The sequence below is a fragment of the Gopherus evgoodei genome, chromosome 4, assembly GCF_007399415.2.
Source record: "Gopherus evgoodei ecotype Sinaloan lineage chromosome 4, rGopEvg1_v1.p, whole genome shotgun sequence".
Lineage (NCBI taxonomy): Eukaryota > Metazoa > Chordata > Testudines > Testudinidae > Gopherus > Gopherus evgoodei.
Window position 1 is genome coordinate 45,128,427 of NC_044325.1, and position 25,164 is coordinate 45,153,590.

At 47.4% G+C, this 25,164-nt stretch overlaps 1 protein-coding gene and 1 long non-coding RNA gene across 2 annotated transcripts; both read right to left on the reverse strand.

Annotated features, from left to right (window-relative positions):
- Positions 1-270: 270 nt before the first annotated feature.
- LOC115649930 lies at positions 271-14,659 on the reverse strand. Its single transcript, XR_003999969.1, has 2 exons — positions 13,729-14,659; positions 271-4,942 (listed from the first exon to the last, which is right to left on the reverse strand). It is a non-coding gene; the product is annotated as an uncharacterized LOC115649930 (long non-coding RNA).
- Positions 14,660-20,387: 5,728 nt separating this feature from the next.
- Positions 20,388-23,899, reverse strand: FOS (Fos proto-oncogene, AP-1 transcription factor subunit). Its single transcript, XM_030559114.1, has 4 exons — positions 23,395-23,899; positions 22,494-22,739; positions 22,004-22,111; positions 20,388-21,874 (listed from the first exon to the last, which is right to left on the reverse strand). The coding sequence occupies exons 1-4, from the start codon at positions 23,533-23,535 to the stop codon at positions 21,248-21,250; spliced, it is 1,122 nt and encodes a 373-aa protein (XP_030414974.1). The 5' UTR covers positions 23,536-23,899; the 3' UTR covers positions 20,388-21,247.
- Between the last annotated feature and the right edge of the window lie 1,265 nt (positions 23,900-25,164).

A 25,164-nucleotide genomic window follows, 5' to 3' on the forward strand; every position in this document is an offset into this window, starting at 1 on the left:
ATGATGATCCATGTCTCCAACACACAAAGGCTCCCACACTGACCACCAAGTGACACCCACAACACCAGAGGCAGTACTGCCAGTACCATGCATTCAAAAATCATGACAACCCCTACCGCAAATCATGATCAGCTTAAAAAAGAAAAATCACAAAATTAAAATAAACTGTAAGTAATATTATTTGCCTTCTGGTCACATTCCCTGTTTTTCCCCATAATCCTGTGGGCTAAAAAACTTACTTTACAAAAAAATAAAATTGAGTCACATGAATCCAGGAAATGGAGCTTTAAGAAAAATACCAAATATCATAAGACTTGTGATAAAATCGTAAGAGTTAGCAACCTTTAAGAGGTGGCAGGAAGCCCAGCCTTGTGAGTCTGAGAGACTAAAATTGCCTTCTTGCCCAAGAGGTTTAGACTCAGGGGGCATACTGGGTGTCTGATGAACTCTGGAAAGCAAAGATACCTTTGTGCCTTCTTGCTAGACTGCTCTCCTAGGGGCCTGGGCTTTTTCTAACTAAACCACTAAGACTTGTACCTAGGGTATTTCTACACTTTTCTCCCTGCCAGTTCTAGTAAAGATTATTAGGAAGTAGCTAAAGAAACAGCACTTGTATATCAAGGAGATAAGTGCCTGCTTAAAAAGATAAAGATTCCTCAATTAAAAGATGTGTGTATGTTGGAAACCCAACTAGGGCTTGAGCCTAGAGAGGCTAGTGTTTGGAGTGTCCACAGCACTTGTTTTCAAAGTCAGGGTACACCATAGTGCACAAATATCTGAAAGCCCTTAGTTACCACAACCTACATATTTTACTAATGCACTGTTTATCCCCCTCAATTTACTCTGAAACTGCTTTTACGCACATGACAGCACATTGATCTCAGGGAGCAGGTCCTAAACATTAGAATGAGGAACTAGGAGTCAGACTTACTAAGTTCTATTCCCAGCTCTGCCACAGGGTTATTATATGACCTTAGACAGTCATTTCCCCTCTCTGTACCTTGGTGTCCCGTTAGAATGGGATCAGAATCTTCATCTACTTCACAGGGCTGTAGGGAGGCCTATCAAGTCAAGTACAAGGTGTTGGTGCTTATCTTTAAGGTGCTCAGTGGCCTAGGGCCAGCATATCTAAAAGATGCTCCTAAAGTTCTGAGATGAAAACCATGGCCAACAACTCCACTCCTCTGACACAATGGAACTCTCTACAATAAGGGTGAAGCTTGTCTGTGCAGGAGGCAGCTTTGACAGAGGCCAGGCCAAGACTGTAATGAACTCCCACAGAAAGTAAGGACCATCACAGACCTCATCACCTTCTGCTTGACATGCAAAGCATGTCTTTGACCTGCCTTCTCTAACAAACATGTTGCAACATTTATTTTAAAAAAACAACCCTAATGAAACAACACTCCACTGCACACCCTGGGCAGAGGATGAAAGAACAAACCACATAACTGATGTTAATCAGGTCACTTAACACAGTGTTTCCTAAATGGTGGGCTCTGGGACTAGTGTGGGGAATGGGTTGGCAGGAGAGCAAGCCTGCCCTGCACTCATGCTACAGCAGTGGCTCCTGGCATATGGGGCCAGGCCAGCTTCCTGCTCCAAGCGTTGCCAGAGATGGATTAAGGTTTCAGGGGGGCATGGGCTAGAGCAAGTGGGGGGGCCTCTCCACCCCTTCCGCCTGCGATTCCACCCACGTTCCACCCCTTTCACCTATGGCCCCACCCGTAGCCTCACCCTTTTCCACCCCTTCCCCTACAGCCCCACCCGTTCCATCCACAGTCCCACTCCATTCCACCCCACCCTACCCACTGCAGCACTGCAACCGGTTTGCTCCTTTCTCCCCACCCCTACAGCCCCAAGACCAGAGAAGCTCTGTCCCCCCCCCAACACACACACCATGCCCCAGCACCACAGCTGGGACTGAGAGCTCCCACAGCCCTGAGGCTGTGGCAGGGAGAAAGAACTCCTCCAGTCCCAGGGCTGCAGCCAGGGTTACCCAGCTCTTCTGCCAGGGCTTCAGGCTTTCGTTCCCCGCAATGGATGTCTGTTGGGGAACCCATTTCTCTGGGGCCCCTGGGCATGAACTCCATTGGCCAATATGCCACTGTGTATTGTGACTTGGCACACGTTGGCAGCATCAGAGGGCAACTGGGCCAAACCTGAGTGGCCCTGCAGCCCCATATGCCAGGGTACAACGGCGATCACTCAAATTTGGCCCAGCCACCCTTCTCAGGAATTCCATGAATTTGGACCCTAGGTGTGTTGCAAAGAAAAAAAAAAGAAGTGGGTAGACCCCCTTAATAAAAGTTTGAGAACTACTGATTAATGCACTACTGAAAGGTGCTCAGACTGTTTGTCCTTCGAGTTTGACTATGACCATGACATCACTGGTTGGTTTGGTTTCTGTGAACATGCGAGTGGCTGATCAGGCCAATTTGAGCTTTGAACTAACAAGAGATGCCGCTACGGGTCACTTGATTAATAGTGACATGCTGCTGCTGTGAGATTTATACTGCTTGCGCTTCTGCTCTGCCTCAGCTGGTCTCCTCCACTCACAGACTAGCTCCAGTACAGATGAGGCTTTGTCAGGTAGAACAATCATGAGCGAGATCTTCCCAAAGCTCTGGGTCAATGTTGAAATGCTCCAAGGATAGCCTGAGGGAGTCCCTGAAATGTTTCTTTTTGCCTCCCTGAAAGCGATTTCCCTCCTTTAGCTTGCTGTAAAAGATCTTTGGCAGTCACTTATCTGACATTCTGGTGACATGATCTCACCATCTCATCTGTGATTTCATCAGAGTATGGATACTTGGAATGCCTGTCCGCAGGAGAACCTCCGTATCTAGAGCTTTGTCTCGCTGTCTTATCCTCAGTTTCTTCAAACAGACCATGTGAAAGTGATTCAGCTTCACAGACTGGCATCTGTACACCATCCAGGTTTTACATCAGAGTTGGCAATGCAAGGTCTTTGTAGACTTTCAGATTTGTTTGTTGACTATTGCCTCTACGCTCCCACACAATTGCACATAGTCTGCCAAAGGTCACACTTGCTCTGGCAATTCTGGCATTGGTTTCATCGTTGTGAACTGCACATGATAGTGTACTGCTGAGATAGGTGAACTTGTCCACTGTCTGAAGGGTTTGGCCAGTCACCTTGATAGTAGGCTCTACATAAGGCTTTCCTGGTACAGGCCAATACATCACTTCTGGCTTCCTGATAATTGTGAGACCAAAGTTGTCACAAGCTGAAGAGAAATCGTCCATACTCCACTGCAGGTCGGACTCAGATTTGGCATTCAGGAAACAGTCATCAGCAAACAGAAGATCACGAACAGTCACTTCCTCTACATTTGTCTTTGCCTCTAGTCTCCTCAAAGTGAATAGCTTGCCATTAGTCTGGTATCTGATGCCAATCCTAGTGTCACAGTCATGAAAGCCATCTGTAAGCATGGTAGAAAGCATCATACTGAAAACAGCTGAGGCCAACATGCAGCCCTACTTGACTGCACTGATGACTGGGAATGGTTCAGATGACTCACCGTCGTCCACAATGCGAGAGAGAATGCCATCATGGAATTGCTGAACCATTGCAATGAATTTCTCTGGGCAATCAAGTTTTGCCATGATCTTCCCAAGGCCCTCCCAACTGACTGTATCAAATGCTTTTGTCAGGTCAATGAAAGTCATACAGGTTGGAGTTCTGTTCCTGGCATCTCTCCTGAAGTTGACAAGCTAAAAATACCGTATCTATAGTCCTGCATCCTTTCCTGAAGCCATGCTGACTTTCAGGCAGGAGCGCTTGTTCAATGCATTGCACAAGGCAATTCAGCAGAATTCTGATGAGAATTTTGCTGGCTACTTACAGTGAGATGCCCCAATAGTAGTTGTATAAACAGAAAGACAACTGACAATCCTACAAGTGGATGATGGATGCATCCTTGTACTCCTGGGATAAAGTTCTTTGTGTTACATTGATTGGAAAAAATCAGTCAATTTCAGAGTCACGTGTAAGCCTCTGGCCTTTTAGACTTCTGCTGGTACAGCATCTGCTCAATCACTTTCACAGTTTCAATCGGCATTGGGAGATGAGCAAGAGATGTTGATACTGATCTGGGGCAGTCAATCAATTGCCTCCTCACTAACAGATTATTCTTTATTGAGGATGTGTTTAAAGTGTTCTGCCCACCTTTGCAGTATCTTTTCTTTACCAGTGAGTAGTGTGGTGCCATCAGCTTTCAGTATTGGAGATGTTCCCGATGACCATGGCCTATAGATTGTCCTCAGAGCACCACAGAAGTATTTCATGTCATTCCTGTCTGTGTAGGATTGAATCTCATCTGCCTTGTTGCTCAGAATGAGTTTTAGATCTCTCTAAGTTTACGTTGGACAGTCCTCTTGATGTTGTTAGGCTACTTTCTTAGATGTTGAACTGTATCTCCTAAATAGGCCTTACGGAGCCAAATGTTTCTCATTCAACAGTCTCACTACGTCAGTATCATTTTTATCAAGCCAAGCTTGATGTTTACATGTGATGGAATCAAAGGTATTGGATGCAGCCAAGTACACAGAATCTCTAAAGGATGCCCAATTTTCGTTGTTATTAGAGTTTGCATCAATTGTAACAAGTTGGCTGCGCAGTTCAAGGAAAGCCTGTTTCACATTCTCCTGTTTCAGTTTGGAGGAGACATTAAGATTTTTGGATGCCTTTTTACCTTGTGGTTGCCTACTAGGATGTAGCTGGATATTCAGCTTGGAGACTATAACCCTGTGATCAGCCCAGCATTCTGCACTTCTCATGGCCTTTGTCACTCAAACATCCTGTCTGTCTCTTCTCCTGAGGATAATGTAGTCAATGAGATGCCAGAGGTTGGAGCACAGATGCCTTCAAGATGTCTTGTCACAGGGTGCTCAGATGCTATGGTGAAGAACTCAGTGTAAGAACCTGTATAGAACAGAACAGACGCTTAATTCACTAATGTCTGTGAAGGACTCAGTCTCAAATAGAAAGCATGAGAAAAGGGCAGAGTACTTATTTTAAATTCATGTGATTATTTCAATGCATGATATGGTTTTAAAAAGCAAATACAAAGCTGTTAATAGTCAGAGTTGATTGTCACCATATTTCTGAGGACATGCAAGATTGCTTAAAGGGCACTATTTGTAATCAAACTAACCAGTAATTACACTATATTTATGACAAAATTGAAGGCTACAAAGGATCTCCTTGTGCAACCACGTGCCACAAGGGACTAAAATTAGCTGTTAATTGTTGTCACATGCATGTGACAGTTCAGGCCTCTAGCAACAGGGAATGTCAGGGGTTACAGCAACAAGTGAGAATGTAGACTGGGAGGATGGCAGAACATAGAATCTGGTGACACGGGAGGAAGGTAGATCAGAAAGTTTTCTTGGGTTTTGACTGACTGAGTGGTTGTGCTGGGCTGCAACTTTGTGACAGTCTAAGGCCTGATCTACACTACGCATTTATACTGATTTTAGCAGTGTTAAACCAATTTAACGCTGCACCCGTCCACACAACAAGGCCCTTTATATCAATATAAAGGGCTCTTTAAACTGGTTTCTGTACTCCTCCCCGACGAGAGGAGTAGCGCTGAAATTGGTATTACCATATCGGATTAGGGTTAGTGTGGCCGCAAATCGATGGTATTGGCCTCCGGGTGGTATCCCACAGTGCACCATTGTGACCGCTCTGGACAGCAATCTGAACTTGGAGGCACTGGCCAGGCAGACAGGAAAAGCCCGGCGAACTTTTGAATTTCATTTCCTGTTTGGCCAGCGTGGAGAGCTCACCAGCACAGGTGACCACGCAGAGCTCATTAGCACAGGTAACAATGCAGTCTCCTGAGAATGGAAAAAGAGCTCCAGCATGGACTGCATGGGAGGTACTGGATTTGATCGCTATATGGGGAGAGGATTCTGTGCTAACAGAACTCCGTTCCAAAAGATGAAATGAAAAAACATTTGAAAAAATTTCCAAGGCTATGATGGAGAAAGGCCACACCAGGGACTCAGTGCAGTGCAGAGTGAAAGTTAAGGAGCTTAGACAAGCCTACCAGAAAACCAAAGAAGCAAACAGAAGGTCCGGGGCAGGGCCGAAAACATGCCGCTTTTACGCTGAGCTGCATGCAATTCTAGGGGGGGGGTCCGCCACCACTACCCCACCCCTGTCCATGGATTCCGAGGTGGGGGTGGTAAACTCAACCATGGTTGAGGATTCTGCGGACGGGGAAGACGAGGAGGAGGAAGAGGAGGACGAGCTTGCAGAGAGCACACAGCACTCCGTTCTCCCCAACAGCCAGGAGCTTTCTCTCACCCAGACGGAATTACCCTCTCAGCCCTCCCAAGCCAGTGGCCCAGACAATGAAGCCATGGAATCAACCTCTGGTGAGTGTACCTTTGTAAACATAAAACATGGTTTAAAAGCAAGCTTTTTTTAATGATTGATTTGCCCTGAGGACTTGGGATGCATTCGCGGCAAGTACAGTTACTGGAAAAGTTTGTTAATATGTCTGGGGATGCAGCGGAAATCCTCCAGGGACATCTCCATGAAGCTCTCCTGGAGGTACTCCAAAAGCCTTTGCAGGTTTCTGGGCAAGGCAGCCTTATTCCGTCCACCCTGGTAGGACACTTGACCACGCCATGCATGTAGCAAGTAATCCGGTATCATTGCATGACAAAGCCTAGCTGCGTATGGTCCCGGTGATTGCTGGCATTCAAGCAATGTCCGTTCTTTATCTCGCTGTGTTATCCTCAGGAGAGTGATATCGTTCATGGTAACCTGGTTGAAATTCAGGAATTTAATTAAGGGGACAGAGATGGCCATTCCTACTGGCCTGTTGCTTAAAAGAAATCCTTCCTTGCAGGTAGCCAAGCAGGGGGAAGGGAGGGGGGTAATGGTGCTGAGCTTTTTCGCGTTTGGCTAGCAGGGATCTTCCCTGCTACCAGCCACGCGGTGGGGGAGGGGAGGGGAGTGATTAGCAGTGATCTTCCATGATACCAGCCACGTGGTAGAGTGAGGGGTAAAGCTATCATCCCAGAGAATTGGATGGAGGGGGGTGGTTTCTGCTGCTGCATGTTAACAGGAAAGCAGCAGCACTGAACGGGCTTTGCTTCGTATTTGGGAAAGGAGGGCACTGTGTATATGAAGGCTGCAGAAGCCAAAAGACAATGGCTTACCATGGCCGCATGGAAGCTGAATTCTGATGCCTGGACCTGCGTCTGTAAGATCTCTAGCACCAGAGCCGCAGGCACTCAATATTGATGCAAAATGCGACCTTATAGTGAAATCACATGTGCTATGTAAGGTGAATAGTGTTGTTCACTGTGAAAGAGTATAACCAGTGTTCTGTAAAATGTATCTTTTTAAATACTTCTCTCCCTTTTTTACCTCCCTCATGCAGCTGCAAATTTTTCAAGCCTCCCTACTCCATCCCAAAGGCTATCTCAGATAAGGCAGAGGAAAAAAAGATGCGAGACAAAATGTTCTCGGAAATCATGGAAGTAACCTGCAATGAAAGAGCTCATCTGAATGAGTGGAAGGACGTGGTATCAAATTATAGGAAAGATGCCAGTGAACGTGAGGACAGGAGGGACCAACGTGAGGATAGGAGGGACGCTCGAGATGAGAGGTGGCAGCAGGAAGATCAGAGGTGGCAGGATGCAACACTGGGGCTGCTGCGTGATCAAACTGATATCCTCCGACGTCTGGTGGAGCTTCAGGAACAGCAGCAGGGTCACAGAGTGCCACTGCAGCCCCTGTGTAACTATCCTCACCACTCACCATGTTCCATATCTTCCTCACCCAGATGTGTAAGAAAGCATAGGGGAAGGCTTTGTGCACTCGCCCACTCCACCCCCGCGGACAGCCCAACCGAAAGGCTGTCATTACTTTGAAATATTTTTAGTGGCCTTTTCCTTCCCTCCTATCCTTCTCCCAAACCACACCCGGGATACCTTGTCAGTTCTCTCCCTCTTTTTATAATGACTTTTTAATAAAGAATACATGATTTTTAAATGATAGTGACTTTTTTTTTCCTTAAGCTGTAATTGAAGAGGGAGGGTGGGTTGCTTACAGGGAGTGAGTCAATCAAGGAGGGGGGTTCAATCAAGGGGAAACAAACAACAGTCACACCGTACCCTGGCCCGTGATGAAACTCATTTTCAAAGCTTCTCTGAGGCGCACTGCTTCGTGGAGTGCTCTTCTAATAGCCCTGGTGTCTGGCTGCGTGTAATCAGCAGCCAGGTGATTTGCCTCAGCCTCCCACCCTGCCATAAAGGTCTCCCCCTTACTCTCACAGGGATTGTGGAGCACACAGCAAGCAGCAATAACAATGGGGACATTGGTTTGGCTGAGGTCTGAGCGAGTCAGTAATGTGCACCAGAGCGCCTTTAAACAGCCAAATGCACATTCTACCACCATTCTGCACTTGCTCAGCCTGTAGCTGAACAGCTCCTGACTACTGTCCAGGCTGCCTGTGTATGGCTTCATGAGCCATGGCATCAAGGGGTAGGCTGGGTCACCCAGGATAACTACAGGCATTTCAACATCCCCAACTGTTATTTTCTGGTCTGGGACATAATTCCCTTGCTGCAGCCGTTTAAACAGAGTAGTGTTCCTGAAGACGCGAACGTCATGAACCCTTCCTGGCCACCCCATGTGGATGTTGGTGAAACGTCCCTTGTGATCCACCAGTGCTTGCAGCACCATGGAAAAGTACCCCATGCGGTTTACATACTGGGTACCCTGGTGCTCCAGTGCCAAGATAGGGATATGGGTTCCATCTATCGCCCCCCAGTTAGGGAAACCCATTGCAGCAAAGCCATCCACTATGACCTGCATGTTTCCCAGAGTCACCACCTTAAGCAGCAGCTTAATGATTGCTTTGGCTACTTGCATCACAGCAGCCCCACAGTAGATTTTCCCACTCCAAATTGATCCCCGACTGATCGGTAGCTGTCTGGTGTTGCAAGCTTCCAGAGGGCTATTGCCACTTGCTTCTCAACTGCGAGGGCTGCTCTCATCTTGGTATTATGGCATTTCAGGGCAAGGGAAAGCAAGTCACAAAGTTCCATGAAAGTGCCCTTACACATGCGAAAGTTTCGCAGCCACCGCGAATCATCCCAAACCTGCAAAACTATGCGGTCCCACCAGTCTGTGCTTCTTTCCCGGGCCCAAATCGGCATTCAGTGGCTAGAACCTGCCTCATTACCAGCAGGATCTCAAAGCGCAGGGGCCCACCGTTTGAGAGAATTCTGTGTCCATGTCCTCATCACTCTCGTCGCCACTCTGCCATAGCCACCTCCTCCTCGCCTGGCTTTGCAGGTCCTGGTTCAGCATAGACTGCATGAGAATGCGTGAGGTGTTTATAACATCCATGATTGCGGTCTTGATCTGAGCAGGGTCCACGCTTGCTGTGCTATGGCGTTTGCACAGTTCAGCCAGGAAAAAAGGCACAAAATGGTTGTCTGCTGCTTTCACAGAGGGAGGGGTGAGGCTGTACCCACAACCACCCACGACAATGTTTTTTGCCCCATCAGGCACTGGGATCTCAACCCAGAATTCCAAGGGGCGGGGGAGACTGCGGGAACTATGGGATGGCTATGGGATAGCTACCCACAGAGCAATGCTCTGGAAATCGACGCTAGCCTCGGTACATGGACGCACACCGCCGAATTAATGTGCTTAGTGTGGCAGCGTGCACTCGACTTTATACAATCTGTTTTACAAAACCGGTTTATGTAAAATCGGAATTATCCCGTAATATAGACATACCCCAAGGCTGAAAGTGTTGTCTCTAGCAATGCAGGATTGGTTATTGTATCCCTATTCCCTTCCATTCCCCAATCCATTTCTCAAACTTTGTGCACAATTCTTATATTGTGAGTCAGTGGTGAATGATGTCAGCTCATCTTCATTAAGATTCCTTTGTAGCCTGTGTGGTACAGGTGAGCACAAGATCATTAGGTTACATTTCTTCTTAACTGATCTGCCAAGGCACACGCCTCACCTGTGTAATCACATGATCTTTTTGCTTCTCCTTCCTTACCCCACATCTTCCTCCTATTTGATACATGCACTCATTGCATCACTATTCTTAGGAGGAAGGACTAGGGCTGTTTTCTACACCAAAGTACCTGCAAAATGTAATATGATCGAACTTTTTATTTAAAAATTCCCCACATTGTAGCCCAATATATTATAGACTATACTCTTCAGTACAGGCATTGTCTTTATTTTTGTCCTGTACAGTGCTGAGTATGTTGCTAACTTAAAACAAGTAAATACTATGTTGTGAGAATGTAACACTTCCCCTGAAATAAGGGAAAGGGAAAACAGTCCTTAATAGCTGAAAAATAAGTTGTAGTGAAAATTAAAATGACTCTTAGTGCTGCAGCTGCTTCTCTCAAATGGCAGCTACCAGAGACTGTGCTCAGAAAGGTTTGTATAAAAGCAGAGTTCTCAGCTGGTCAGACAAGGAGAAAGCAGGGAGCTCTTAGCAAAAAGAAGACCAGATGTCCACCTCTCTGAGAGCAAGTGATGAAAGGGGGGGGGGGGAGAAAGCTTGAAATCTGAACTGGAAACAGTAAAAGGTCCCATATACTTTAGTTAATTTCATCCTTTTGTTTTACTATGACATTCTGTTGATATAATATCCAGATCCCTCTTGGACATCACTTGCTTACAACCCAAGAGAATGATGAATGAGTGGCACTACTGGTGGTGAAGACAACTGGTAATTCTAGAAAATTTGCTCCTTAACTGCTCAGGAACAAGATGACCACCTGATGGAAAGCCCAGAAGGATGTAGCAGTCCATCTAAAGGTGCCAATCATAGCAGTGATGGAGAACAAATACGGTGCTATTGGTGTACTACTAACGAAGTTGGCCCAAACTCCATAGGCAGCAAGTATGATAGAGCTGATGCATGCTAACCAAGACCAAAAGATTCCAAAGAAGGCAGGCACTCTAGAAAGAAGAGAAGAAACCTAGAGCATAGGAGGAAGCTGAGACACATCATAAATAGTAATAGGGGGCAGCAGATGAAAAGTCAATGGCACTTCTTAAGAATGAGACCCTGACCTAGACCACATCATGTTTAAGGAGAGGAGCTCTTCATAAGCACCGATATGTCTACTGCACATCTCATTTATCGCTGGATAATCAGGCTGGTATGCTATTTGACAGAGATCCAACAGGGCATATAGGGCAACTGAAGAATCTGAGCAATACCATATGGCAAAGGCAATAATTCTTTGGCATCTCCTATCAACTCCGCTTCTCTGAAAATCAATATAAAGCAGATAATACCATGAAGTTGTATTGTTCTGCCTTATAAGCAAGAGAGACCTGAAGGGAAGATCAGTGTAGAAACAGCAGATCACACCTTAAATCAGTATATACTCTTCGTCAGGGCCAAAAAGAGAATTGCTGAGGAAGCACAGGGATGACACTTTAGCTAAAGGCTTCATTGTGGCAGAAAAAAGAAAAGTCAGGTTACCAATGAGGCAGCCACAGATGGAATGAGTGGAGCCATCCAACAGAGTAAGAGATGTTTAGATTCATGATCACGTTCCTTGTGGCAAGCTAGAAATAAAATCTGCAAAAAGGACCTCTGCTTTCTAACACATTCTGATGCTGCAGAGTTAAATTAGAAAAGTGATGGTTTTCATTCTCTTAGATGACAATTCATATCATCAGTACCCTGATTTACCTTTATATTAAATTCACCTTATTTTTGGTGGAAATTTTCACAGTGACATGAAATTTTATTCTTCAGATGAATAATTGCATTGTACAAGTTTCTAGGGGAAACCTGGAGGTTTGGGATGGGACATTTGGGGCTTTACGCTGCCACAAAGGAGCAGAAAATGATTTGGGGTTTTTACATTCAAGACAACTAACTGAGTGTTTTTGGATTGGGGAATAGATTCATCTTTATTAAACTAGGTTCATATCACACCCTCTTTCTATGGGTAGATACAGCATGAACTCTGCAGCTGCACAATACCCAGGCTGCAGTTCTTAGTTGCGGCAGTTTAGCATATATGGTTCTAGTACCCTTAGAGTTAGAACTTGGCCAGAAATTCTCAGCTACAAGGAACTACTTCCTTATAAAATACAGTAGAATCTCAAAGTTATGAGCACCTTGGAAATAGAGATTGTTTGTAACTCTGAACAAAATGTTATGGTTAGTCTTTCAAAAGTCTGCAACTGAACATTGACAATACACTTTTGGAACTTTACTATGCAGCAGCACTGTCCATGAATCGCAGTTAACTCATGTGATTAACTCCAAAAAATTAACTGTGATTAATTGTAGTTTTAATCACAGTGTTAAACAACAGAATACCAACTGAAATTTATTAAGTATTTTGGATGTTTTCCTACATTTTCATATATATTGTATTCTGTGTTGTAACTGAAATCAAATACTTGCACTGTAAAACTGAAACAAATGAAATAGTATTTTTCAACTTACCTCAAGTAAGTACTGTCCTGCAATCAGTTGTGAAAGTGCAACTTACAAATGTAGATTTTTTTTGTATTACATAACTGCACTCAAAACCAAAACAATGCAAAACTTTAGGGCCTACAAATCCACTCAGTCATGCTTCGGCCACCATTCCAGAGGACATGCTTCCATTCTGATGACACTCGTTAAAAAAAATGTTTTAATTAAATTTGTGACTTAACTCCTTGTGGGAAAAATTGTATGTCCCCTGCTGTTTTACCTGCATTCTGCCATATATTTCACATTATAGCAGTCTCAGATAATGACGCAACGTTGTTCATTTTCAGAACACTTTCACTGCAGATTTCACAAAACACAAAGAAAGTACCAATGTGAGATTTCTAAAGATAGCTACAGCACTCAACCCAAGGTTTAAGAATCTGAAGTGCCTTCCAAAAATCTGAGGGACTAGGTGTAAAGAATGCCTTCAGATGTCTTAAAAGAGCAACACTCTAATGCAGAAACTACAGAATCCAAACCCCCAAAAAAGAAAGTCTGCTGATGGCATCTGACTCAGATAATGAAAATGAATGTGTGTCAGTCTGCACTGCTTTGGACTGTTATCAAGCAGAACCTGTCATCAGCATGAACACAAGTACCCCGGAATGGTAGTTGAAGCATGAAGGGACATATGAATCTTTAGTGCATCTGACACATACAATCTCAAAACACCAGGTACAACAGTGCCATGAGAACACCTGTTCTCACTTTCAGCTGACAAACAAGAAGCAGGCAGCATCATCTTCTGCAAATGTAAACAAACTTGTTTGTCTGAGCAATTGGCTGAACAAGAAGCAGGACTGAGTGGACTTGCAGGCTCTAAAATTTTACACAGTTTTGTTTTTGAGTGGTTTATGCAACAAAAAAAAAAATCTAATTTGTAAGTTGCACTTTCACAACAGAATGCACAACAGTACTTCTATGAGGTGAACTGAAAAATATTCTTTTTTACAGTGCAAATACTTGTAATTAAAAATAAGCGAGCACTATACATTTCATATTGTGTTGTAACTGAAATCAATATATTTGAAAATGTAGAAAACATCCAAAAAATATTTAAATAGATTGTATTCTATTTTGTTTAACAGTGCGATTAATCATGATTAATTTTTTAATGGATTGACAGCTCTACTAAGCAGAAGAAAATGCTTTTAACTATATTTATATGAAACAAGCACAGGCACAATTTCCTTACCTTGTCAAATTTTGAACTTTCCCTGTATTTTTTTAGTATGTTTAACACAGTAAGGTACTGTATCCCGGGGGGGGCGGGGGGCGCTCTGCTGCTGCCTGACAGCAGACTTCGTGTTCTAAATGAGGTGTGTGATTAGTCAGTTTATAACACTGAGGTTCTACTGTATATAATTCACCCTCCCGCAAGAATGACTAAAACAAACAGAAAAACAAGCCCCCTGAAAGTTTCAAAAGGAACAAGATCCCAGCCTGAATAAATCATAGGTCTGACCCAGGAGACGGGACAAACTCCTGTGCTCGCTGACTTGAACTAGTGATCGCCAGGCTAAAGCGCTGTTCAATTTTGGGTATAGACCCCCGAGCATCCACACCACAATTAAAGAGCCCCTTAGCCCCAGCCCGCTGGCACAGGCCAGCCGCAGGCGCCTAACTGCTGTACAGCCCCACCCTAGGCGGTGTCCACTGCACCCGTACCCACTCCGGCGGCCCCCCAGCGCCTGCTCCATGGCTCCGCAGTCTCTGCAACGCGCACGCCTGCCTGCGGGGCGGCAAGGCGAGGCCCAGGGATAAATCCTCGGGGACCGCTCGGCGTTCTGCAGGGGAGCGCAGTGCCGCGGGAGTCCCGAGCCGGACCAGCCCAGGGACGCGCCGCTCGGCGCTCTCCCGTCTGCCGACACGCAGGGGCTGGCCGCCCGCAGGCAAGCTCCTGGCGCAGCCCCTCTTGGCCGGCTCGCCCGCCGGGAGGGGAGCAGGGGTTCCCCCAGCGGAACATACAAGCCCCATTGCGGAGGAGATCCTCGGGGCAGGGCGGCTTGCCATGGAGCACAGAGGCGGTTCCATTCTCAGGGCTGCAGCCTGGTAGCCGCGCCACGTCATGCGCCCCGTACGTGCGCCACTCCGTTCTGGAACCTTCCCCCCAGCAAAGAAGGGGAGGAAGGACAAGGAAGGCGATAGAGCTTCCCATATATGGGCAGCGTCGGAAGCATTTACGTCATGGCGTCGCCCCGTCGCGTCTCTGCGGGCAGCGAGCGGAACGTGACAGCGTTGTGCTCTGCACAGCGCCCTGGAAACCAAACAGTAAACAGCTAGCGGGGGAGGGGCGGCTCAGTGCGCAGGCGCACGGGGAGCTTGCAGCCGTGGGAGAGCTGTCAAGCCAGACGGGTCCCGGCAGGGAGGGGTTCTGGAGCCAGCTGGCAGGCGCGGCACGTGAGGCGGGGCCAGGGCCGGGTGAGCTGCGGGTCGCTGGTCAGAAGCGTCCCCAGCAGCGCAGCGCAGGGCAGGCCTGGCCTCTGCGAACAGCCTCCCGTGGCAGGCAGCAGCGCAGAGGGGCGCGCCCGGGTCTCTAAACCCTTTTGAGGGGCCGCCCCTCCCCGCCGTGACCCGAGGCCAGCGCCAGGGAGCGATCCCTCCGGGCCTAGCGGCCTGTGCCTGCGGGCCCCTGCCGATCCCCCTCTGCCTGTGCCCGCCGCACGCACGGATAAAGTGCAGGCCGATGCAGCCAGTGGCAGGCGTGGGCAGAGCAGCTCTCCGGCGGCTGCAGCCGCGCACGCCCCCTGAAAGGAGAGCGGTGTCGCAGCGGGGACAGCGGCGCTGCCTGGTTACCCTGGGAGGAAAGGTTCCTTAGGAGAAGGAGTGGGGCCGGGCCGCTGCGGCAGGTTATTGTGTGTCCCTGAACCGTCTTGTGTGATCAGTGACCCCGTTGCCACTGGGAAAGCTCCCCGTCTCAGACTAACACTTGGGAGTTTACCTTTGGGCAGCGCTAACTTCTTGTCAGGGCAGTAAAGTTGCTGACACTGAAAAGTGCCTGGTCGTGTTGGTTTTTTCTGTAAGGTAAAGTGGAGCACAGAGGAAGATTACATCCCTCAAATCCTTCTGTATTTCATAAGCACAAAAGTCGCATGAATTTTTTGATGAATAGACAGTTGCTATGTTTTCCCAATGTTTGGAATTGACTAATACTGAAAACCTCTGTGATTACCTCAAGCTGCTCAGTAATTACACAAAATAAAAATAGACTTATGGCTAATGAATTTTTAAAACTGTGTTTAGAAATATCTATCATTCTTCTTTGATGGTGATTGATGCTTATGCTTCTACCATCAGAGGCTGCCATTGTACCCGTACTCTAGCACAGAGGTGGGCAAACTGTGGCCTGCAGGCCAGACTTGAGCTGGCCCAAGAGTCTAGCCCCCTCCACCTGCTGTCCCTCCTCCCCGGCAGCCTCAGCTCGCTGTGTCACCCACACTCTGGGTGGTGGGGCTGTGAGCTCCTGCCAGGCAGCCAACAGCCTCCCCCAGTGCTCTAGACTGTGCAGCAGTGTGGCTGGCTCCAGCTGGGCAGTGCTTCTGCCAGTCCTGGTGCTCTGAGTGACATGGTAAGGGGGCAGGGAGCAGGGGGGTTGGATAAGGGGCAGGGGATCCCAGGGAGCAGTCAGAGATTGGATGGGATGGAGGTTACGGGGACGGTCAGGATATGGGGAAGGGGAGGGGTTGGATAGGCATGAGAGTCCCGGGGGGGCCTGTCAGGGGGCAGGGGTGTGGACAGGGGTTGGGGCAGTTAGGGGACAGGGAGCGGGGGGGTTGGATAGGAGGCGGGGTCCCGGGGTAGTGGTTGGGGTGGGAGTCCCAGGAGGGGGTGGTCTGGGGACAAGGAGAGGGGAGTTGGATGGGTCAGGAGTTCTGAGGGGAGAAGTCAGGGGTGGGATGAGGGAGGGGCAGATGGGCACAGGGGACAGGCTGTTTGGGGAAGCATAGTCTTTGCTACCCAGCCCTGCATACGGTTTTGGAACCAGAATGTGGCCCTCAGGCCAAAAAGTTTGCCCATCTCTGCTCTAGCAGCAGGTCTAGTCTGATGATGTAGGATAGGACTAAGAAATCGATCTCATTTAAATGCAAGTCTCAAAATTGTAGTTTCTCCTACATTCAAATAGACTCTGCATCTGTGCATTCCTAATCTATATACCAGATTGTTAGGATAACTAAATCATATTTGACTGTTAATTATTCCGATTTAAATATATTTAAAAGTCTTTGAACTTTTTTTTGTGATTTATTGTTTGTAATTCGATATAGTGTTTAGACTTTTTCTTATACTGCTATGCAGTTTCCTCCTAAGAATTAGCTAGAAGTATTGCATGCTGTAGCACCAATAATTCAAGAGCAAAGAAAGATTCCCGCTAGGCCAATAATACTCAGTTTTTCAATAATATTCTGTTTTATTTTTGCCAATATCTGTGTAATGTGAGTACCAAAATATGATTGATAATTGAGGAATATGTATTTATTCCAAGTGTAGATTTGTATACTACAAGACACCCTCCCATGGAAATATTCAAACAGAAATAGTTCTTCCTTGTGCAGTAAGTCACATATGACCATGTAGTCCCATGGAATGGGACAGTAAATGAGATCAGACCCTAGTCACCCAGAGCTAGCAGCCGGAGCTCTTTAAAAAAAAACAACACAGCTCCTGCCTCCCTTGGGAGGCCCGCCCCATAGTTTGAGAACCTCTGTTCTATGCTTTGTTAGGTACTTTGCCAAAATCCAGCACCTCACCTTTTAGGAGAGTTTAGATTGTAAACTCTGATGCATGGACCTCACCTTGATACTTGTTTGTCAAACAACTAGCACAGTGTTAGAGCTACATCTATGTGTCACCTCATGGTTTGGTACTGCTGCCCATTACCTTAGTGGTGGGGCACTTTTCACTTAAAATAGATTGGGAATATGAAAGTACCAGTTTCTAAGTGTTTGATGTCTGAGAGTAGGATCTAGGACAGGGGTAGGCAACCTATGGCACATGTGCCAAAGGCGACACATGACCTGATTTTCAGTGGCACTCACACTGCCCGGGTCCTGGCCACTGCTCTGGGGGGCTCTGCATTTTAATTTAATTTTAAATGAAGCTCCTTAAATATTTTGAAACCTTATTTACTTTACATACAACAATAGTTTAGTTATATATTATAGACTTATAGAAAGAGACCTTCTAAAAAGATTAAAATGTATTATTGGCATGCGAAACCATACATTAGAGTGAATAAATGAAGACTTGGCACACCACTTCTGAAAGATTGCCGACCCCTATGCTATGACATCCTCAGCTCACCACCACACAATCTGTATTAGCATAGCAGTGCCTAGAGGCTCCCCAAATGAAATGGTGCCACCACTGTGCTAGATGCTGTACATACCTATAGCAGGAGACAGTCCCTGCCCTAAAGAGCTTACATGACGGGGCAACACAGCACCAGGCTGTCCATGTGGCCAGGCCTTCTTTAGCTTGCCCATCATTTACATCTACATTTAGTATAGGATACAGGCCCAGAGGCTATAAAAGATGGAAGCAACCCCCAATGGCAGCCTGCACCATGCACACCCAAAATGAAGGGCGGAAGGAGTGAGATTAGTGTATCAAAGTTTTTGCAGGGAGGATAAGACCAGATCCTACTTTAAACCGCTGCAGCTGAATCCCATCTCCTCAGACTACAAAGTGCATCATTTAGCACTGGAACTTTTATTGTGTGGTCTGTTTTCAATCCTTTTCTTATTTTTTGTTCATATGTGATTTTGTTAAGGACTTAAGGGCCACAGCAGAAAAGCACCTGAGGAATGTAGTACAATGTAATGCACATTGTAAGTCAGCCTCTGGGGCTGGAGACAGTTAAGCCTAGTTTTTGTTGCTCACTGGGGGAAAGTTCACCCCAGTACTGTAGTGTTTCTCCTGGCACCTGACAGGAACAGCCCTGGTGCTATTCCTCTGTCAACTAACCACACAGAATGAAAGCATGTTTCACTTTCCACATCAATATGGTGACACTAATGTGCATGTAGCTAAACATGAGCTGTTGATTTTGGGGGTGTTCCAGGCTGTCACTGTGTGACAATGGGACACTTTGCTTGCTGGAACTAAAAACGTTTGCTTGCTGGAACTAAAAATAGATTTTCAGTGGCACTCACACTGCCCGGGTCCTGGCCACCAGTCCAGGGGGGCTCTGCATTTTAATTTAATTTTAAATGAAGCTTCTTAAACATTTGAAAAACCTTATTTACTTTACATACAACAATAGTTTAGTTATGTATTATAGACTTACAGAAAGAGACCTTCTAAAAATGTATTACTGGCACCAAATCCTTAAATTAGAGTGAATAAATGAAGATTCAGCACACGCTTCTGAAAGGTTGCTGACCCCTGACGTAGGATCAGTGCTTGAGATCTGTGTCATATTCTGGTAATAGTAGATTCTTGTTTAATGTTGTAAAGCAGGAAGTTACGTAAATATTTTCACAAAGTGGGGGACCTTTGTGTTGAGAGGCTGTGAAGCTGCAATATGGATACAAAGTATAGTGCATTCAGGGGTGGCTCCAGGCACCAGCAGGACAACCCCCAGATTAGTCTAGACTAGAGCCTTCTTTGTTGCCCTTGCTCATTCATCATTGCCATCAAGTTTTTACTATCACTGGATTTTAGGGATACAGTAGAACAGCCCTCCTGTGTCTAAGCCCACAGTCAGTGCTGAAATCTGCTTAATCCAAAAATACTTTTAATAGGTGGATATCCCCCCTCAGAAGAGCTGAGTTTGTGTGCCCAAGCACAGGGAAGGGGATGGGGGAGTAGGGAAAGAACAGAGAAAGGCACTTTAAGTAAAGGAAGATGTCTATTTTAAGACTGGCCCAAGTGGAGAGAAACAAATCCACATAGTAGTTGGACTCTCCCACCTGACAGAAAACAACCATATCCATCTTAGCAGGGAAATAAATACAGCTAATAGGAAGTGAGAGAGGGAAGAAAGTAAAAGGGAAGTGCCAAAATTGCTTTAATATACAAACATTTACTGCCATTAGAACTGTGGTATAGGAGACACTTTAGACAAGCTCAGATTTTGCTACACCAGTATTTGTTACAGAAGAGCAGTGGACAGGAGTTAATGGTTTCTGTAGTATTAGATTCTGCAGAACCTAGACTGCCTTGTAAGAGTGAGTTTCCAGCCCCCTGGTTGCAAAGGAAATATGGCAAGTGTTTCCTAAACAAAAATCAGAATGTGTTGTTTGACAGTCTCAAACTACTGATTTGAGTGTCAGCTTCCCTCCTCCATCTGTTTGGAATATTTACTCTGGCACAGTGATGAGGCCACTGTTAAATACATATTGTGGTATTGCAGATCATTTTTGGTAGATGGAATGGGAGAAGGCCATAGTGGGGGAGAAAGATTTGGAAAATAGGAAGGAGAATGAATTGCTGCATAGGGAAGTACAATGTCCTTCCAGACAGACAAGATGAAAGTCAGTGTGAAAAAAGCAGCACCCTAGAAAATGATACATTCCCTCCCCACAAAATGTTGAGTCTGGTATTTAAATTCAGCTAGTCCATAACCAATCTTGCCTTGACCTTGCTTCCCTTGAAAATTGGTTGGCCACCACCAGCCATCTTAGAGTCTCATTGACCTAGACCACAGTTGAAGGCCAGCAGAATTTATGCCTGCCTGCAAAAGAGGGGACAGGCAGCATGAGAGGGAGATTGAAGTGTTGTTTGTATATGGAAATTAGGAAGTAACACATTTGAACCCCAGGGTAACTAGTATCTTCACTATTAAGTAGCCAGTGTCACATTTCACAGCATTTGGCCGTTACAGAAGTTCCATTAAAGACCCCAAAGCAGGGATAGCATTCAACTTAAATGCTTTTATTGACAATGTCTCTGAACAATAATAAGCAAACAATGCTTCAGTTTCATCCAAATTCACTTTCCACATGTCAAAAAGACCTTAAGGTAGAAAAAAATAAAATAAAAATATAAATATCTGAGAATCCATCTTAATAAATAAATTAAAGACACAATAAAAACGTTTTCATGGAAAACTTATGTCAGAACATTCAGATCACCTTGACAATGCATGATCAGTACAGTTACAATGAACATTGATGTAGGAGAACTACAGTACATGGATATAGCTATTTATCTCTATCTACTAGAAAATAAGATACAGTCTCTTTTCCCAGTTAAGATGGGTCATTGCTAAAGTCATCAGAACACGATATTGCCAGGAACACAGTAGTTATTGTTAAATCAGCTGCACTAGATACAGTTGGAGATACCCAGCACCAGGTTAGATTCCAATCATTAAACCAAGAGATTAATTAATGCTAGTGAATACTAAGTAGGGAAGGGGAGTCACCAACCCAGCCATGTTGACATGCTACAGACTACCAGCTCTCATGGATAGGTCACTGGGGACAAGACAAACTCCATGCTATTTGCTACATCTCCGGAAGAGGTCTGAGGCCTGGCTGCGGATCGCTCCGCAGGGTCCTTTAACGCCGGACCGGCCTACGCTCGCCCAGGAGCAGAAGGACGCTTTGCCCTCCCCAAGTCTGGGGTCTAGCGCTCCGGGAACCCCACCCCAGGAAGAAGGTGGATCTTTTGGTGAAAGGCCTCCCCACACACACAGCAGCAGCTGGGAGGCTTGCGATCCGCCAGGTTCGTCCCTCGCCCTGCAGTCAGTGCCCTGGAGCTGCGGCCCCTCACAAGGCCAGCAGGGTCGGGGAGCTGAGCGAGTCGGAGGAGGGCTCGTTGCTGCTACTGCCCTTCCTGTGCGCGGCTGCACAGCTGGGGAAGGAGTCGGCCTCCGGGTAGGTGAAGACGAAAGTAGAGGTGTAAGTGCTGGAGCAGGGGGTGCAGGTCACCACCGGGGTGCAGAGCGGCTCCAGCTCCCCGCACGCCCCGGCCGCCAGGGGCTCCCAGTCCTCCGTGTAGAAGGAGGAGGAGCCGGACAGGTCCATGTCGGGCACTGAGCGGGCAGTCTCCCGGGACGAGTGGGGGAAGAGGAAATCAAAGGGCTCGGGCTTCAGCTCCAGGCTGCTGCTTGCCTTGGGAGGCTCCGGGAGGGGCTCGGGCTGAGCGGCCTCCTGCAGCATGGGCAGGGCGAAGGCTGCCTCCTCGGACTCCGGGGGGCTGGGCACAGGCGCCTCCCCCAGGCCGCTGAGGTCCAGCGAGGAGACAGCGAGCTCCTCGGAGAACTGCAGCTCCTCGGGGATCTTGCAGGCTGGCCGGTGCGCAGCCAGGATGAACTCGAGCTTCTCCTTCTCCTTCAGCAGGTTAGCGATCTCGGTCTGCAACGTGGACTTCTCCTCCTCCAGCTGATCGGTCTCCTGCGGGCACAGCGAAAGGGGGAGTGAGACACAGAGCATCAGCCGTGCCCAGTGCCCCTAGGGGCGGACAGCTACTTCAGACCGACCCCTACCCCAAGCCGGGCACGAAGGAGGTGGGGGAGAACTTACCGCTTGCAGAGTGTCTGTCAGTTCTCGCCTCCGGTTGCGGCACTTAGCTGCTGCCATCTTGTTCCTTTCCCTCCTGATCCTTCTCTTTTCCTCTTCCTCTGGGGACAGCTGCGGAGGAAGAATGAGCACGATTAGTATCCACTGCCACCCCTTGCTGGTGATCTCTGGCAGCCCCACCACCCCCAGACCGAGCTCCCTCTCCGGGTCTCCGCAGCCGGAGCCATATTGAACGCGCTCTCACAGACTGCGTGTGACTTGCATGTCAAGTTAGTTCCTGAGCAGGAGAACAAAGTGAACTCCAGTCCCTCGGACAGTCCTATGGGAGCTGAGCCGGGTTATCCCTGGCTGCCACTGTCCCCTCCCAATTCAATGCAACTGCCGGGGCAGTGTCTTTACTGCTCTCCCAGAACCACTAAGCAGAACTAGCCCCGCCTCTTCCCCTCCTGCCCAGATGCTTCTTTGGGGTGATCGCAGAGAGCTGTGTATTCACCTGTTCGATTTTGCCCCTTCTGCCAATGCTTTGCCCTCTGCCTCCTGTACTTTTGACAATTCCAGCCCTCGAATAGGCGCTGGCTGGAGGAGTAGGGACCCCGTAGGGATGGGCCCGGTTCTGGGACGGTGCCACTGAAGAGATTAAGGTGGGCTGCACCAGCCATTGCAGATCTGGACTTGTGGAGATGGCAGTCACTGTCGGTACGAAGCTGGAACTGGAGACAGCGAGGTCCGTGCAGAAATCCTGAACACACAAGGAACTGATATTAGGGAGTGAAATACAGAACTAGATGAGGGGGAACCCCCGCCCTGCACCCCCTCAGCAGGCTGTATCCGACACAGTGCCCCAGAGGCTTAGTTATGTGCTATTTTAAGCCAGGCCTGCAACCCCCGGAGCCAGGCTGGCTCAGGCGCTGCGCTACCATCAGACTCCACATGAAAAGGGGGTTTGTTATAAATATCCCTGACGTCTGCACTGACGCAGGCGCCGCTCCGGAGTCTCCTCAATGAACTCCCGTTTTTATCAATGAAACTGCTTTACACACCCGCTGCAGAGCTGAATCTGGGCCACAATCCCCCTTCTCTGGGCAGGGCCCGTGGCCACACTACGGCTTCCCCCGCATCCCAAGGTAGCCCATCTCCACTAACTCCCCAGGACAGGGGACTAGACTGCTGTCTCCTCCTTCCCCCCACCCCATGCACAGGTAGCTGGGAGAAGAGGTGTACCCCGTGCAGGACAGACCCTTCCTGACGTGCAGGGCGGTCATCTCTGCACCTGAGCTGCCTCGTCTATCAGTGTACTATGGTTGGAGACCCAGACAATGCCCCTCTGCGACTCTCCCACCCCTCAGGCGTCACTGCCCCGTAGGCAATCACCAGCCAGCGTCCCGGTCCCTCACCTGCTGGTTGATAGGCGAGCCCATGCTGGAAAAGGAGTCGGCCGGGGAAGTGTAGTAGGTGAGGCTATCCCCGGCCGGAGAAGCACTGCTGCAGCGGGAGGAAGACGCGTCATAGTCGGTGGTGAAGCCCTGGTACATCATGTCGGCTAGGCTAAGATTGTCCAAACCCGGTCTGGGCGGTGAGGCTGTCCCGGTTGATTGTCTGTGTGTCTGTCCGGGCTGACTGTCCCTCTGTCCGTGCAGACGGGTTGTCGCTGTCCCCAGCCGTAGCTCTCGTCTCTTTTCTGTTTCAGTCACTCAGATTAGCTCTGCAGCTGGAGTAAAGTGCGGCGCCCCCGCCTTTTAAACTCTCCTTTTCTGAAAGGATCCTATGTCGTCACTGGCAGAGTCAAAGCCTGTGGGGGGGGGGACGGCGGGGATACGCCGCCTCTAAGCTTTCCCCGCAACTCTCGGCTCCCTTCCTCATCTTTTACGTACCCTATTGCCCCCAAGCCATGTCAAGGTGGTTACACTGAGGGTCTTCAGGGGGTCTAGGCCCCTCAGGGATAGGGAAGGCTGTTGGTTTCCCCCCTTCCACAATGGTACAGTCCCAGCTCGGGAACCCACTGACGCAGATATCCTTATATGGGATACATCCTGTGCAAGGGGGTGTGACTGACGGGAACCGCTCCAGGCTGCAGCCAAGTGCGACGCGCGCGCCAGCCCGCGAGCATGTGTGTGCGTGAGAGAGAGGGTAGATTGTACGGAATACACAGCAGCAACAGGTCCTCTTGCTGAGGCAGCGGGCCACGCATAAGTTCAAGTCCTTGCTGCAATAGCGCCCCTCCCTCCCACAAGGAGAATCGTGTTAGGTTAGTCACACAAGCCTCCGGACAGTTCATTCACCTTTCCAGAGGTGACTTTTACAGACCAGCTCCTGCCATCTGCACCTGCTTCCTCCTACTCCCATTCAAATATTTCTAATCAAGTTCGGCTGTTGCTATGATCACATGGTATTAAACTTGCTTGTCACTTTACAGACAAGTCTGAAGACAAGCTCCCTGCCCCGAGGGACTCCGCTGTCTTAATAGACAAAATACAGGGGAATGCTGGGAAAGGGGAAATGCGGCATGAAAACAATGTGAGTGAGCAGGGATTTAAGGCCAGTCTTGTTAGTTCCATTATCTTTATTTTATTGTTAATGTTTGTTTTAATATCACAGGGTAAGCTAGGTAGCTTTCTTGATGCTTTTTGAAGATGGATGGAAAACAACAATTGTCTTTACTATTATTTAGGGAAGAAGGTTTGTTGTGTTTTGTTGCGTGCTAGGGGAACTTTTAAATTATAGTTTAGAGGTTAAAGAGTTGTTGATGAAGAAAGGAACAGTTGAGTTGGGAGGGTTGTTTAGTTTTTGAGGTGACAAGCCCATATTTTGTGTTGTATTTTTATCCAGCATATTTAAGGATCTGGTGTTGTCTTAGTTACAATTTATCTAACATTTCATTCTGGAGTCCGAGTTTGAGTTTCTAAGTTAATATGTGCATTCCATATAATAAGTCTGTTAATGGTACACAAAAAGTGTCATAAACTAAGTAGATTTCTTCACATCTGTGTAACAATTTTCTTTGTTGTGTGGTACTGCCATTACAGGGAGCCTGATACTGTGCCTTTCACTTTTATAACATTTTAAAGTATTTGGAGAAAAGTTTTCACATTTTTTGTTCACCTTTAAAATGCGTTTATATAACAAAACTTGCAACTGGAGGAACTATATTTAATAAATATCTCATA